The 15,721-nt window shown below is 45.5% G+C and overlaps 1 protein-coding gene across 2 annotated transcripts in view; it reads left to right on the forward strand.

Moving 5' to 3' along the window:
• Positions 1–2,044: 2,044 nt before the first annotated feature.
• Positions 2,045–15,721, forward strand: part of USP10 (ubiquitin specific peptidase 10) — an 83,521-nt gene continuing 69,844 nt past the window's right edge. Inside the window, exon 1 of one of the 2 annotated variants that reach the window (XM_016930295.4) lies at positions 2,045–2,341. In XM_016930295.4, the coding sequence (XP_016785784.2) occupies positions 2,306–2,341 (36 nt within the window). In that variant the 5' untranslated portion in view covers positions 2,045–2,305. The remainder of the gene's footprint in view (positions 2,342–15,721) is intronic. The other variant, XM_009431337.5, reaches the window with a different exon arrangement.

Below are 15,721 nucleotides of genomic sequence, written 5' to 3' on the forward strand. Positions count from 1 at the left end.
TGGCTCACTGCAACCTCTGCCTCCCAGGTTCAAGCGATTCTTCTGCCTCAGCCTCCTGAGTAGCTGGGATTACAGGCGCCTGCCACCACGCCCGACTAATTTTTGTATTTTAAGTAGAGACGGGGTTTCACCATGTTGATCAGGCTGGTCTTGAACTCCCGACCTCAGGTGATCCACCCACCTCAGCCTTCCAAAGTGCTGAGATTACAGGTGTGAGCCACCGCACCGAGCCAGAGAGACAACCATAAATCACTAGTGAGTTTTCACGTCCCCCAGTTTCTATCCAAGTGCAGATATCGCTTTTCCATGGTTAAAATTATAGCACAGACACTATATTGTATTGTTTTCCCCAATTTTTGTTATAAAAATTTTCAAACATAGAGAAAAGCTGAAATATATAGCACTACTTAGAGCCAACAATAGTAAACATTTTGCCATATTTGCTGTCTCTCCCTGAATGTTTATGTGTGTACATGATTTTATCTTTTGTTGAACCATTAAACAATAGTTTACAGGCATTATGGCCTTCAATCCTCAACTCTTCAGAATGCATCTCCTCACAATAAGGACATTCTCTCAATGAGCACAGTATAATTATTACACTATAAAATTACCAATAATTCACGAAGATCACCCATATCCAATCCATATTCAAATGTCTCCAATTGTCAACAAATAGTAAAACCAGCTTAAAAGACATATCAGGATCCAAGCAAGATGACACATTGTATTTGGTTATGTGTTTCTAGCTCTTCTATTTTGGAACAACCCCTCCCTACCACTTATATTTTTCTTTTCTTTTCTTTCTTTCTTTCTTTCTTTTTTTTTTTTTTTTTTTTTTTTGAGACAGAGACTCGCTCTGTCGCCCAGGCTGGAGTGCAGTGGCGCGATCTCGGCTCACTGCAACCTCCGTCTCCGGGGTTCAAGTGATCCTCCCACCTCAGCCTCCTGAGTAGCTGGGACGCCTGGTGTGCCACACTACATCCCACCAATTTTTGTATTTTTAGTAGAGTTGGGGTTTCATCATATTAGCCAGGCTGGTCTCCAACTCCTGACTTGAAGTGATCCGCCCGCCTCGGCCTCCCAATGTGTGGGATTCCGGGCGTGAGCCGCTGCGCCTGGCCCACTTATATTTTTCATGGCATCCCATTTATGAAGAGACAAGGCTCCCTATTTCATGTAACGTGGGAATGGATCTTCCTGTTAATCTCCTCTGCTCAGTGTAGGGTCTAGCAAGAGCAGACTCTCTGTAGGTGTTTGTTGAATAAATGAAACCAATAGTAATGGTTATTAATAACAATCCCAGTGGCCAATTTTTATTGACTATTCTCTTGGCCAGTGTGCTCACGTTAATCTAATTTGAACCTCACACAAATCTTACGCGTTATGACATATTTGTCTTATTCACAGGTGAGGAAACCAAGGCTTAGGGAAGGAAAGTCGCTTGTCTGAAATTACAGCTAGAAAAGGGGCCAAAACCCAAGGGTGGACCCACTGGCTGGAAAACAGTGCAGTTAGGCAGGGGCCCCTGTTTCTTAATAGTGAATGAACCAACGACCCCCAAGGCTGGTTTGCCCGTGCACACGCACACACGTGTGCAACACGTAGCACTTGCTGAGTGTTTGCTACTTGCCAGGCCTCATGTCAAGCACTTTACGCGTGCTTTTATGCCCTACGTTTTGTTTTTGTCTGTTTTGCTTTTTTCCCCTAATGTCTAGCCAAAGGCGTGGCCCAGGCGCCCAGGCAGGACTTGGGGAGTGAATGAAGAGTGAACAAATGAATGAATGCGCGGCAACGGGATCTTCATAAACCAGACCCTCCTCGGGGATCTAATGCGAACACTCCCGAGGCCCGGGCCCAGGTACGCTGAGGGCGGCTCGTGGACCCCAGGCCGACCTCAGCCCGCGGCTCCCGGGCTCCGGGGGCCCAGGTGGCCCCCAGTAGGTGAGGAGCCGGGCCCGCCGGCGCCTTGGCGTTGCCACCTCTACCTGCCTGCCCTCTCCCCTTCCGGATCCACAGCCAGGCCTCGGCGGGCTCCTGGTGTGCAGCCGCCCGGCCGCTTCCGCCCGAGGGTCGCGGGGCTCAGAGTCCGGCAGGCTCCAGGCGGGGCAGGGGATGTCCGCGGCCCGGCAGGCGCACGCCCACCTGTCGGCCGCGCAGGCGCAGCAGCGGGCCGGCCTCCCCGCGCCCCGCGGCGCGCGGCCAGTGCGCAGGCGCGGCGGCCGATGCGAGTGTGTATGTGCGGGCGAGAAGATGGCGGCGGCGGGGGAAGCAGCGTGAGCAGCCGGAGGATCGCAGAGTCCCAATGAAACGGGCAGCCATGGCCCTCCACAGCCCGCAGGTAGCCGCCGGTCTGCGCCTTCGGCCGGAAGGGGCCCGAGCCCGGGGCGGGCGGACGCCGCGGCGGGCGGGCGTCCGCGCCCTGCCCGGAGCGAGCGTGTGGGAGTGGGGGAGGGCGCCGGGACACGCTGCCCGGGCCTAGGCCGGAGCCACCCGCCGCCTCCGCGCCCGCCGCGCCTTCGTCCCCTGAGCCACCCGGACCCCCTAGTCCCGGGGAGGTCGAGGGGCGGGGGCTCCGGGCTCCGCTTGGGGAGGGCGTGGAGGGCGCCGAAGGGGTTAACCTCCCTGGGGCTGGACCGCGGGGCGAGCCCGGGGTGTGGAGTGGGGCCCTCCCCGCCGCGCCGGCCGGGGGAGGCGGCCCGGGGGCTCCGGGAGTCCCCTGGAGCGGCAGGGGCCCCAGAGCAGCTCAGGTTGCTGCCTCTGCCTGGAGCGGGCCTCAGAGATTTGGGGGTGCCCTGTTGCCCCTTTGCCCCAAGAGCTTCCTTTTTCAGCTTGATTGATGATGCGGGGGTTGCCGATTTTCTGTTTTTTAGGTAGAAGTCGCAGAGTAGCGGCCTTGGGCTGCTGTTGCAAAGAAAACTCGAAATAAGTCGCAAGGACCGTACTTTCACTTGCATTTGAGTGACATCCCTTGCACGAATCCATCCCAGCCAGGCTGACAACTAACGCACCCTGCCTGAACAGTAGCTAAAGCTTAGGGGCCCTTTACAATAATCCCGTGGTGGAAAGAAAGAGCTCTTTTTGGGAGATGTGCGTGTAGAGTTAAGCTCTTATTCCCCTCTCCCACCCCTTCTCTCACACCTTCTCCCCCCTCCGCCATTATAATTATTCTGGACAAAAATCGGCATGATGTATTATTTGTCAGCCTTGCTTTAGACTGCTAATTTGTTGACATCTGGTCCCTATAAATTGTTGCACACTTTTAAACCATCTCATTGTGTATTTGTATTAAATATGGGGAAATGAAACAAAGTAGCCATTCGGGAAACTGATTGCGAGTAAAATCATAACCCTTCATAAGCAATTGGGTTTTGTTGCCCTTCTGCAGATGAAGTCAATCTGACTAGACCTCTTTTGAAACATGATTTTCGGAACTATTGTAATGAATGCGTGTTGTGGAATCTAAAATGCGAAAACTTTTTAAAAAATTAGATTTTACGACAAGCTTCAATTTTGTTAAATTAGCTGTAGTTTAGTTTGCATCAGAATTTCCCCCTTTAACGTTTTGTTCCCTTATACATTTACTTTTGTAAGTAGTGTAGGTCTTTGCGCCAAAAAAGGGATCAGTAGTTGAATAATTTTTACAAATGTATAGCACAAAGATTTTAAGAGATTTGGTGTATTTAGCTTTGTTTAGACCTTTCTATTAAAAAAAAGATTTGATATTTGCTTTTTTCTCAACTTAAATCCTAATTTTAACTAGCTTATTAGAATTGGTATGAACAAGTATAAGGGTCATAATGAATTAATGTGTAATATTCCTTGTGATTTTGACATGAAGAAAGCATCTTTAGGCATAGCTCACTTCCTTTATTTAATAAGCATCAATCACAATTCAAGGTTGATTGAAATGTTAATTAATGGGGATGGATAATATGTAAACTTAATTGTAATTTCGTTTGCATTCATTGTCCCAGTATTTACGTTTTATACAACAGTCTAAAGCGTTATACACATCTTTAGAAAATTGGAGTAGCAAAAGTTGGCGGAACGTAAATGTTAGCAACACTTTGGGTTTATTCTTTTAAAGTATGATTTAAATGCTTTTAAGTTTTAGCATGGAGAAAGTAGCAAAGGAAATAGTTTGATTTCTCATAATTTTCTTCTTCTTCTTCTTTTTTTTTTTTTTTTTTGAGTTGGAATTTGGCTCTTGTTGCCCAGGCTGGAGTGCTGTGGTTATTAACCTATAAACTTTTTTATTTATTTTGAGATGGAGTTTTGCTCTTTTTTTTTTTTTTTTTTTTTTTGAGACGGGAGTCTTGCTCTGTCGCCCAGGCTGGAGTGCAGTGGCATGATCTTGGCCCACTGCAACCTCTGCCTCCCAGGTTCAAGCGATTCTCCTGCCTCAGCCTCCCAAGTAGCTGGGATTACAGGCGCCCACCACCATGCCTGGCTAATTTTTTGTATTTTTATTAAAGACGGGTTTCACCATGTTGATCAGGCTGGTCTCAAACTCCTGACCTCAGGTGATCCACCCGCCTCGGCCTCTCAGAGTGCTGGGATTATAGGCGTGAGCCACTACTGCGTCTGGCCGTTTTCTCATAATTTTCATTTTAAAAGAATAGTAATGGAAACAAGTAATGGAATCATGTATGACAGGATTTAGTTACTGGTTCCTGCTCCAGTCATTCTGAGCGTTTTAATAAATTTGTTTTATTTGGTTGGCTACTGTCCTAAGAGTCTTGCAGCCTTAATGGCCATTCATTCATTCAGCAAATACTGATTGTTTATCAGATATTAAGCGCCATGATATGTATATTACTTGTTTATGTTGGGAATAACAACTGCAAATTGAAGGTCTTATCTTAAAATTGACTTGTTAAAGTTAAATTTGTCACTGAGAATAATGGGAGGTGGAAAACGTTACAGTTTAAAAATGTTTACAGGCCAGCGCGGTGGCTCGTGCCTGTAATCCCAGCACTTTGGGAGGCTCAGGTGGGTGGATCACTTGAGGTCAGGAGTTCGAGATCAGCCTGACCAATATAGTGAGTCCCTGTCTCTACTAAAAATTCAAAAATTAGCCGAGTGTGGTGAAGCTCGCCTGTAGTCCCAGTACTTGGGAGGCTGAGGCAGGAGAATCGCTTGAACCCGGGAGGCGGAGGTTGCAGTGAGCCAAGATCATGCCACTGCACTCCAGCCTGGGCGACAGAGCAAGACTCCCGTCTCAAAAAAAAAAAAAAAAAAAAAAAAAAAAAAGAGCGAAACTCCATCTCAAAATAAATAAAAAAGTTTATAGGTTAATAACCCTATTTCCAAATATTAGAAAGTGTTGGTTGATCCCTGTTACCTGTATTGAAGTGTAATAGTGAAGAATTTGGAAACATTTTGAGACCGGTAACTCAACATTTTAGCAAAGACAAATAAATGAACTTTAACAGTTGAAGTGTAGGTCCAAGTGAATATCCTTGTCACTGAGGGGACCGGTTAAATTATTTGGGGTAATTAATTTGAAGCTATTAGTTTTGCCTTACACCGAAAAAATATTTGTGATTATTGATGTCATTTATAGTGAAATCTCCACAATAATGCTTCCTACACCCAATTTAAATGTCATGCAGTTGGCTTCTGTCCTTGTCTCTGCATAGACTCACCCCAGTCTCTTTTTTACCTTGTAATAGCAGATCCTCCACATTTTACATGATGGAAGAAAGTCTTGGATTCCCCCTCTAGCATATGGCTGAATGTTACTGTATTGCTGAATATCTGTTTCTAGCCAACAGCTGGATTAGTGTTAATTCTTGAAAGAGATACATTTTTATTAGAATCTCAAGTAATGAGCAGCTGAAGTAAATACAATTGTTTGAAATGTTGAAGGGGCATTTGGAGATAACAATTTTCCTTTGCATAGTGACAGCAAGCTATTTAAACATGTCCTAAGAGTAGATGTTTTAAGTTTGTGAGCCAGTGGTCGCCTTAGTGGTTTGTACAGATAGCCTGAGCAGCCGCCCCGTACTAGGACCTCACCTTCATGCTCTTGAGCCCATTTCATTGAGAGCACAGCGCACTGAAATTCCAGTGAATACTAAGCAGGCCTACCACATTCTAAATTCCTCACTAAAGCAAAAGTTAGGACATGTATTCCAGTGTTCTGTTACGTGGAACTGATAGGATTTAAGCAGTGATTCACATAGGAAAACTTAAAGGAGAAAAGGATTACAAAGCTTAATGATTGCTGTTTAATGCCAAGCCTAAGCGGCACGTTGCATTGTGCTGTGCTCAGAATATAACATTCAAGTAATTGAGAAAAGTGGTATCATCTCCAATTGAATTAGTTACATCAGGGTTTTTGTTTCGGTTTTTTGTTTGTTTGTTTGTTTTTAAAGATATAATTTCAGACATGTAGGTACTTCCTGTTAATGGTTCCTGGTATTCAGGTGGCACATTAAACGTGGTTGCTGAGGACACTTATTGCTGGTACTATACCAAAATATGAAACGTAGTGGGAAGAGCTTGCTTTTGAATTTGTAATTAGGCTGTTACTTTTCTATTTACTGCCACACATGCAAGAATCACCATCGCACAAAACAGATAAATCTGTTTGCAATGGAATTTGCTGGCCTTGGGCCATTGGATTACTGTCATTTGTCACTTTAGTGCCACTTCAGCAGTGTAGATGTTCATTTCCAGAGACTTATATGTGCTTGGACTGCAGTTTTCCTGTTTATTGAAGTGTTCTCCCAAAAGGTCTTTCTTTGACCATTTCTGTCAATACAGGCTGGATGAAGAATTAGTGTAGGAAAATAAAGGTAGCCCATGGGGTATGTGTATAGTATTTGTTTCAAGGATCAGAAAATGTAGAATTTATCATAAACCTCGATGTAGAATCTTCAGATCCTAGATTTTTTCTGAACTGGCCATTTTCTGGCTATTTGAAAGCTCCTGGGCCATGATCCCATTTTCATCAGATGACTTGAGAACCCAGAAACTCTACCAGCACTGCCATTCTGTCCCGTCTTGAAACATCATGCCCTGGTTGCCCTCTCCTGGAATAGGGCTGGTAAGGTGTTGAGATAGAAATGTGGTTTGGGGCTGTTACAGCCTGAATTCCTCGACTTTCCCTTTTGGGCTCACACGAGAATTGTTAGGAGAATGTGCATGTGGAGTGCGGGCCCAGCACCTGCTACCGTCTGCGCTGTAATGGTGGCTGCTCCTAAGAGTCCTCAGTCTCCTCCCTGTTGGGCTTGTGTCTACAGCCTTATCGGTTGTCATTCTTCGGATCCATTCTCAGTTTATTTTTCTGGTATTAGCTGGAGGGACATCTCCTTAAGCCTGTACTCTATGGCTCAGGAGTCTCAAAACCAGTCCATTTTGAAGTGAGAGTATCCCTAATAAAAAGGTGAGTGTCCCCACTCCTGTGCTTTGTTTTTTTTTTTTTTTTGAGACGGAGTCTCGCTCTGTCACCCAGGCTGGAGTGCAGTGGCGGTATCTTGTCTCACTGCAACTTCTGCCTCCCGGGTTCAAGTGATTCTCCTGCCTCAGCCTCCTGAGTAGCTGGGAATACAGGCACCCGCCACCATGCCCAGCTAATTGTTTGTATTTTTAGTAGAGACGGGGTTTCACCGTGTTAGCCAGGATGGTCTCGATCTCCTGACCTCATGATCCGCCCACCTCGGCCTCCCAAAGTGCTGGGATTACAGGTGTGAGCCACCGCACCCAGCCACTCCTGTGCCTTTTGAACCTGATTTTTACATCTAGCTGACTCCTCCCTCCGTCCCTTTCTCTCTTTCTTTCTTCCTGATCTGATGGTGCTAGATTTTTGTTTTCCCATTTGTCTTTGTTTTATGAAGATGTGCTCCTTTCCATTTGTGTATGTTGAGTACAGACATATCATGCCCTTGCTTGCTTTTTTTTTTTTTTTTTGAGACAGTCTTGCTCTGTTGCCCAGGCTGGAATGCAGTGGTGCGATCTTGGTTCACTGCAGCCTCTACCTCCCAGATTCAAGCGATTCTCCTGCCTCAGTCTCTCAAGTAGCTGGGATTACAGTTGCCTGCTACCACGCCCAGCTAATTTTTTTGTATTTTTAGTAGAAACGGGGTTTCACCATGTTAGTCAGGCTGGTCTCAAACTCCTCACCTCAGGTGATCCAGCTGCCTCAGCCTCCCAAAGTGCTGGGATTACAGGCATGAGCCACTGCAACTGGCCCAATTTTTGTATTTTTAGTAGACACGGGTTTCACCATGTTAGGCTGGTCTTGATCTCCTAACCTCAGGTGATCCACCTGCCTTGGCCTCTCAAAATGCTGGGATTACAGGTGTGAGCCACCACGTCTGGCTAATTTTTTTGTATTTTTAGTAGAGATGGGGTTTCACCATGGTGGTCAGGCGGATGTGGAACTCCTGACCTTAGGTGATCCACCTACCTTGGCCTCCCAAAGTGCTGGGATTACAGGCATGAGCCACTGCCCCCAGCATCCCTACTCATTCTTTGAAAAAAACAATTTGTTGTGTTTTGTAGAGACAGGGATTTGCTGTGTTTCCCAGGCTGGTCTTGAACTCCTGGCCTCAAGGGATCCCTTCTGCCTCAGCTTCCTAAAGTACTGGGATTACAGGTGTGAGCCACCGCGTCTAGCCTCCCTATTCATTCTGCAAGTATCAGTCTTTTTACTTTTGATAGGACATGTTGAAGTTTTGGGTAAAAATAGAAGAGGATTTGAAAATGAAGTTCAATTCTAGAGGTTTTCGAGATTCCTGCCCAATATAAAAAACTTCTGATACATTAAAACAATTTTTTTATATTTCATTTTTTAGAGCAGTTTTAGGTTCACAGCAAAATTGAGAGAAAAGTACAAAGAGTTCCTATATACCCCTTCTCTTGATATTTTAAGTAATAATTTCCCTTACATGGCTGCAAAGACTATATATATATTTATATGTATTTATTTGTATATATATTTATATTTATATATATTTATATTTATATATATATTTATATATATATATATTTTGAGACGAAGTCTTCTTCTGTCACCCAGGCTGGAGTGCAGTGGCGCGATCTTGGCTCACTGCTAGCTCCGCCTCCCGGGTTCACGCCATTCTCCTGCCTCAGCCTCCCGAGTAGCTGGGACTACAGGCGCGCGCCACCATGCCCGGCTAATTTTTTGTATTTTTAGTAGAGACGGGGTTTCACGGTGTTAGCCAGGATGATCTCCATCTCCTGACCTCGGGATCTGCCCACCTTGGCCTCCCAGAGTGCTGGGATTACAGGCGTGAGCCACCGTGCTGGGCCAAGACTATATATATATTTATTCAAGACGTGAAGTAGAATTTCTGGGTAGATCTGATCATTGGAGAAGGAGGAACATATTTATTACGAGATACTAAGCATTGTAGTAGTCATCATTTGAAGCCTATACACTCTATAAACTGCATAGTTTAGAAAGTGCCTTAGCTTGTTTGAGCCTTTACAGCAACTCTGTCCTGTATTATTATAACCATTTTACAGATGAGTAAGATAAGACCCAGAGAGGTTGTGGCTTGAGGTCAAATGGCTGCTGGCCATCAGGACCTTTTAAAAGCAGGTGTTTTGACTTCTGAATCCTTTGCTTTTTCTACTTTGCCAGACTGGTTTTCTGGAAGAGACTGATGAAGGCATAATCTTTCACACTGTGACTTCCCCTTAGTAGTTCCTCCATAAACATTTACAGAATGAATGAATGAAATGTGCGTTTAAAAACTTTAATGTTACTAATTACAAAATTTGTTACTATAATATGTTACTATTCACTAAAGTTTGTGTGGGGTACATTTTAATAAAGTCGTTTATTTTATTTTCTAATATGAAGACATGCTATTTTTAAGACACAAAAACAGCACAGACATATTTAAAGTGAAAAGTAGAAGTCATTCCCTTCCTCTCTGATCCTTAATCGTCAGTTTGGTGTGTGTCTTCTATGCTTTTTTCCACTGGAGTATTTTGTTGTTGTTCCGTTGTTTCATAATATGGTCTGTTGTATCTAGTCACTGAACTTTATTGAGCAAACCTTGTTTTCAAAATTACTGAAAACATCCACTGAAGTCAGTTTTCTTAGGTTTACCTAATTTTGCCAGGGAATGAAGCAGATATTCTGGAGATTAAAGTGGCTTATCAGGATCCAGTGTGCAGGGGATTGTGGAAGTGCTGTCACAACTTATAACATGTTGTCCAAACAATTTTTTTTTTCTTAAGAAATATTTTGGGCCAGGTGCAGTGAGTGACTCACGCCTGTAATCCCAGCACTTTGGGAGGCTGAGGCAGGCGAATCACTCAAGCTCAGGAGTTTGGGACCAGCCTGGGCAACATAGCAAAACTCTTTCTCTACAAAAATACAAAAATTCGTTGGGCATGGTGGTGCTCTCCTGTAGTCCCAGCTACTTGGGAGGTTGAGATGGGAGGATCGCTTGAACCTGGGAGGTGGAGATTGTAGTGAGTCGAGATTGCGCCACTGCACTTCAGCTTGGGTGACAGAGCGAGACTCTTACGTCAAAAAAGAAAAGATAAGAAATATATTGAAGACTTCCACCCCCTTAGTAGTAGTCATGCTGTCCGGTGTTCATATTGTAAAAAGAGGTCTGGCTGGGCGTGGTGGCTCACGTGTGTAATCTCAGCACTTTGGGAGGCCGAGGTGGGTGGATCACCTGAGGTCAGGAGTTTGAGACCATCCTGGCCAACATGGTAAAACCCCATCTCTGCTAAAAATACAAAAATTAGCCTAGTGTGGTGGCAGGCACCTTTAATCCCAGCTGCTCGGAGGGCTGAGGCAGGAGAATAGCTTGAACCCGTGGGGGCAGAGGTTGCTGTGACCCAAGATCACGCCACTTCACTCCAGCCTGGACGAAAGAGTGAAACTCCATCTCAAAAAACAAAAAAGGAGGTCTGATTCACATTCAGATTCTTGTCCATCCATTGCCTTTGCACTAGATTTATGAGAGGACAAACTTTTTATTAGTTGGAGATTGGTAAGTCACCTGCCCTAGGGAATAATGAGAAACTGGGTAATTAACCTGAATTTTTCTCCATCTTCTTCAAAATCATGTTTTTGTCTTCTGTCACTTTGTTTCATCAGAGTACTGCAATGGCAAAAAACAAAGCACTTCCCAACTCAGGTCCCACTCCTGAGCGATAACCACATTTAACTACTTCTGACTTGTAATAAAATGCAAAATCAGGGCTTCCAAGTGTGGTTTGCTATTTTGTTTAGAATTAATTTGCAGAATACTAGACACTTTTTTCAGAACCACATATGAAGGACTTTATATCTTTTGTGATTGTTCACAGATTTTGGTGGCCGGACGTTAGGAGTATAGAGCTGAAGAGAGAATTCCTGTGCTTTAGAGGTTCGCTGGGTAGTGAGGGAGAGAAGCAGGCTAATGGCTGGGTGCATCCAGTTTTAGGGTGGTAATTCCTGTAACACAAGTGTGAACAACATAGTCATGAACATTCATTCATTCGTTTGTTCATTCATTCAGCAAATAGTTACGGAGTGGCTGCTGTGTACCAGGCACTGAGGAGGGAGTGATGAGCGAAAACAGGCATTGTTTCTCTCGCGGAGGAGTTTATGGGTCCATTGAGGAAGACAGCTTGCTAATCAGATAATCACAGTTACGTACATGTCACTCCAAACTGAGAGATGTTTCCCAAAGGAAGGGAACACAGTCTGAAGTCAGAGAACGGTTCCCGTGGAAGTGACGCGTTTACAGCATGAGACAGTGGGGACAGCATGTGTGGTGGACCTTTGGCTGGAGGGAATTTGGAGCACTTTGGAGAACTCAGTAAGGACTTGTGTGTCTTGGGCACAGAGCTGGAGGGGAGGGACAGACGCACCATCCAACCTTGCAGCCTTTGTTAGATGTCACTGTCTTTATTCTGAGAAAAGTGTGGAAGAAGAGGTGGTACAACATTTGACCATGGCACCTCATAATCACATTGCCTTTTGGGATCATACTCTGCCCAGTGAAGAATAGACTCACGGGGTCGCAGTGGTCATAAGGAGATCATTTAGGGCAGGGTCCTTGGACTTTCGACTCGGAGGGTCCCGTGGAGGTGGAGAGAAGTTGCGTGACTCAGGAGTTAGGTATAAGGTGTTTCAAAAAAGGAGGAGAGTGGGACTGAATGTTGGGCAAAGCTGGGAAGACGTCTCTTCTAGAACGGCGACATTTGAGCTGGAGTTTTCCAGGCAGAGAAGCACACGGACAAGGGCGTGTGGAGGAGACTGTGCAGAGGAACTGTCTCAAAGCCTGCAGCCTGTTTGGGAAACAGATAAATTTGTGGCTGAAATGGTGTGTAGGGTGAAGTGGTTAGCCGGGAGTCTGGAGAGGAGAGATAAAGAATTTGATAATCCAAGCTCAGGACTGAGTTAAGTTGGTAGCAACACTCTGTGTTAAGGTTGCTGGTTGAGGCCGGGTGCGAGGCTCACGCCTGTAATCCCAGCACTTTGGGAGACCGAAGTAGACGGATCACTTGAGGTAAGGAGTTTGAGACCAGTCTGGCCAACATGCTGAAACCCCATCTCTACTAAAAATACAAAAATTAGCCGGGCATGGTGGCGCATGTCTGGAATCCCAGCTACTTGAGAGGCTTAGGCAGGAGAATCGCTTGAACCCGGGAGGCAGAGGTTGCAGTGAGCCAGACTGTGCCACTGCACTCTAGCCTGGGCAACAGAGCAAGACTCCATCTCGGGAAAAAAAAAAAAAAGATTGCTGGGTTGAGTTGATTGTGCAGGGGTCTTACTTAGATGCTTCGAAAGTTGTCAGGGATTTGATTCTTTAGGCTCTCCTCCATAGCTGGGACTCTACTCTCTGCTCATTTTGGCATCTTAAGCCTCATAACTTTGAGGGGAAAGAAGTAGGGCGTTTCTTTTGGGGACTTCTGAGACAGATTAATGTGAGGCAGGTAGCCCTTCAGTGTCCTCAGTGATAATTGGATAGAGTAGTTAGGGAAGGTCATTTAGGGACATATTCCCTTTATTTTGAGGGGGAGGCACCTTTAAAAACAAGCATCTGTCCCTTGATTATATTCGTAGAAAATATTAAGAAAAACTTAGGTGACTTGTTACCTTATTTTAAATGTTTCCTGTAGTACTTTTGGTAGTAAACTTTAGAAATTTGGAATCATTGGATTTAACAGCGTTTTTAGGTTTGTGATCCTCGAGTGCCCTCTTCTAATACCAGAATCACCTGGCACCCTGGGTGCCACCAAGAGACACTGAGTAAGGATCCCTGTGAGCAGGTCCCCAGGCCGTCTCAGCCAGGCTCAGGCTGCAGATCGTCTGCATGGGTTTGTGTACAGCTTTTTTTGTTTTAACTTGTTGAGTACTTTCCCATGAACAGCAATAATGAAATTGTATTTTGGACAAACTGTTACATCTCCAGTCTAGGTTAGGTGTGAACAACAACAAAAATATGAATTGTGCCCCTCACTCTGAGTGTGATCCTCACTTATTTTAGCGCCGAGTGGAATTGTGGAACAGTTGTGAGCAGATGAGAAACCTGACATTTTGCCACTTTGAAGAGCTGTCATGTCGTGTCTTCAGAACGAGATTTCAGTTTGGTTTGGCATTCATGAAGTCCATGATTATGCCTTTTAAACAAGCATCTACCCAACACTTGCTCTGTGCCAGGGCCCGTGTTGGGATTTATACGTTGCAAAAAACATGTTTTTAAAAATGTAAGTACACATGTGTTCCCCAGAACCTGAAGAGCTGCTCTGGCTGTTGCTCTGCACCCCACATCTTGAAATAGGACCCTTGTGGACAGCATGGGATCAGCACACTCCCCCACAGCTCAGTGTAACTGTGAGCATCTGATGTCCCAGAGAACTGGAACTTTATAATTCATCCTGAAGCCTGGTTGTCAACATCTCTGAGGATGTGTGCGTAGCATTAAGCCAATTTACCATCGGGAATTCCTGCTCTCTTTTGCTGCTGTTGCTCATGGATTCGTCAGGTGAGGAAATTCTAGTCTCTAGTTTTTCCCAAACTGGTGCTGAAATAATTACGCTTGGTTCTCTGTTGCTTCTTACCTCTTTGCTCTTCTTTGCCACAACAATGTATTCTAAGTTAGGTGCCAGCAGCAGAAACTTTTCTTCCATCTATAACTAGAGTTTTAGGTGTGAGAAAGGGCTAGCTTTTTTTTTTTTTTTTTTTTTTTTTGTCTGAGGTGGAGTCTTGTTCTGTCACCCAGGCAGTGGCAAGATCTCAGCTCACTGCAACCTCTGCCTCTGGGGCTCCAGTGATTCTCTGGCCTCAGCCTCCTGAGTAGCTGGGATTACAGGTGCGTGCCACCATGGCTGGCTGATCTTTGTATTTTTAGCAGAGACGGGGTTTCACCATTTTGGCCAGGCTGGTCTTGAACTCTTGACCTCAAGTGATCCGCCTGCCTCAGCCTCCCAATGTACTGGGATTACAGGCGTGAGCCACCGCGCCCGGTGGCTTTTGCTTTTTAAGGTGGACAGAAACACCTTGCAGCTGTGCTTCGTTGTCCTTGCTGCTTTTGGGTGGAAACATAGACTTAAGTTAGCATATTCATCAGTTGATCTCTTTTCTGTGAGAAGGGAAAGAAATCGCAGTATTTTGTGTGTATGGCAGGCTTTGAGGGACCTTATACTTTGATTCTGTAGATGCCCTGTCCTTCCTCAGGAGGCAGTCAGCTGTGTACAGAGGCCCGTGTGGTCCTGTCCTGAGAGTAGCGGAAGGACGACGTGACTCTGCCTGGGGAGACTGTGCCTTATGCAGAGGCCAACACCACATGGATGAGCCGGAAGCAGCCGCCGGCCTGGCTGCTCTTTCGGGTCAGGAAGGCTTTCTTGAGTCTGCTGTGGTCTGGCTGCCCCAGTGTCCCCACTGCCTAGCACAGTGGGCACTCAGGTGTTTGTCTGTTGGATCGGTTAATTGGCAGGGACCAGTTGAAGCAAACAGAGAACAGCTGGTTGTCATTCACTGTTTTCAGGACTGCTTATGGTTGTTTTTGGTGTTTCTATAATAGTTCTAGGCATGAAGTTCAGGACCACAGCATGCAAGACCCCGAGGGGCAGATTTGCCGTCTATAGAAATAGTAATGAGAGCTGATGAAGAAGAGGTGGCTGCTTCCCACAGTATCACCTTGATTGTCATTTCTGCACTTAGAATGCATGAGTGACCCCTAAGCTGCTCTTCAGGTTCTTCAGTGCTCTCTTTACCTCTGTTGTGTAGTTTCTTGAATCCAGGTGACTGACCCGCACGTCACATATAAGTTATTTGGTTTTATTCCTTGGTCTCTTTCTCAGCAGGTGTAGTCTGGAGATGATAGGACACTTAGCAATGCAGAGAGAATGCCTTCACCAGAGTTACCACAAGTGCTTGGCTGTGGGGGCTCCGTGTACTAAAGCTCTTCCAGGACTGTTAGTGGGCATGCCAGTGATCTATCTTCGCAGGCCTGCTTACAGCAAATGCAGCTGTCCCCCAAATGCAAGAACCATGGAGCAGCCAGCCTTTCCAGTACAGGGCCCAATTATGTGTCACCAGTGAACATGGAAAGAGCTTTTCGGTTGGTTTGCCACAGTTAGTTGCCACAGTTAGTTTATCTTTCCCCCACCTTTGTGACCTTAGATATCTCAGCCAAAGCCACCATTCACCCACTAGTTATTTATTGAACTCAGTTATGTGCCAGGCATTGTTGGTACAGAAATGGAGGGGAACGCATTGTCTGTC

Source organism: Pan troglodytes, chromosome 18, assembly GCF_028858775.2.
Source record: "Pan troglodytes isolate AG18354 chromosome 18, NHGRI_mPanTro3-v2.0_pri, whole genome shotgun sequence".
Classification (NCBI taxonomy): Eukaryota; Metazoa; Chordata; class Mammalia; order Primates; family Hominidae; genus Pan; species Pan troglodytes.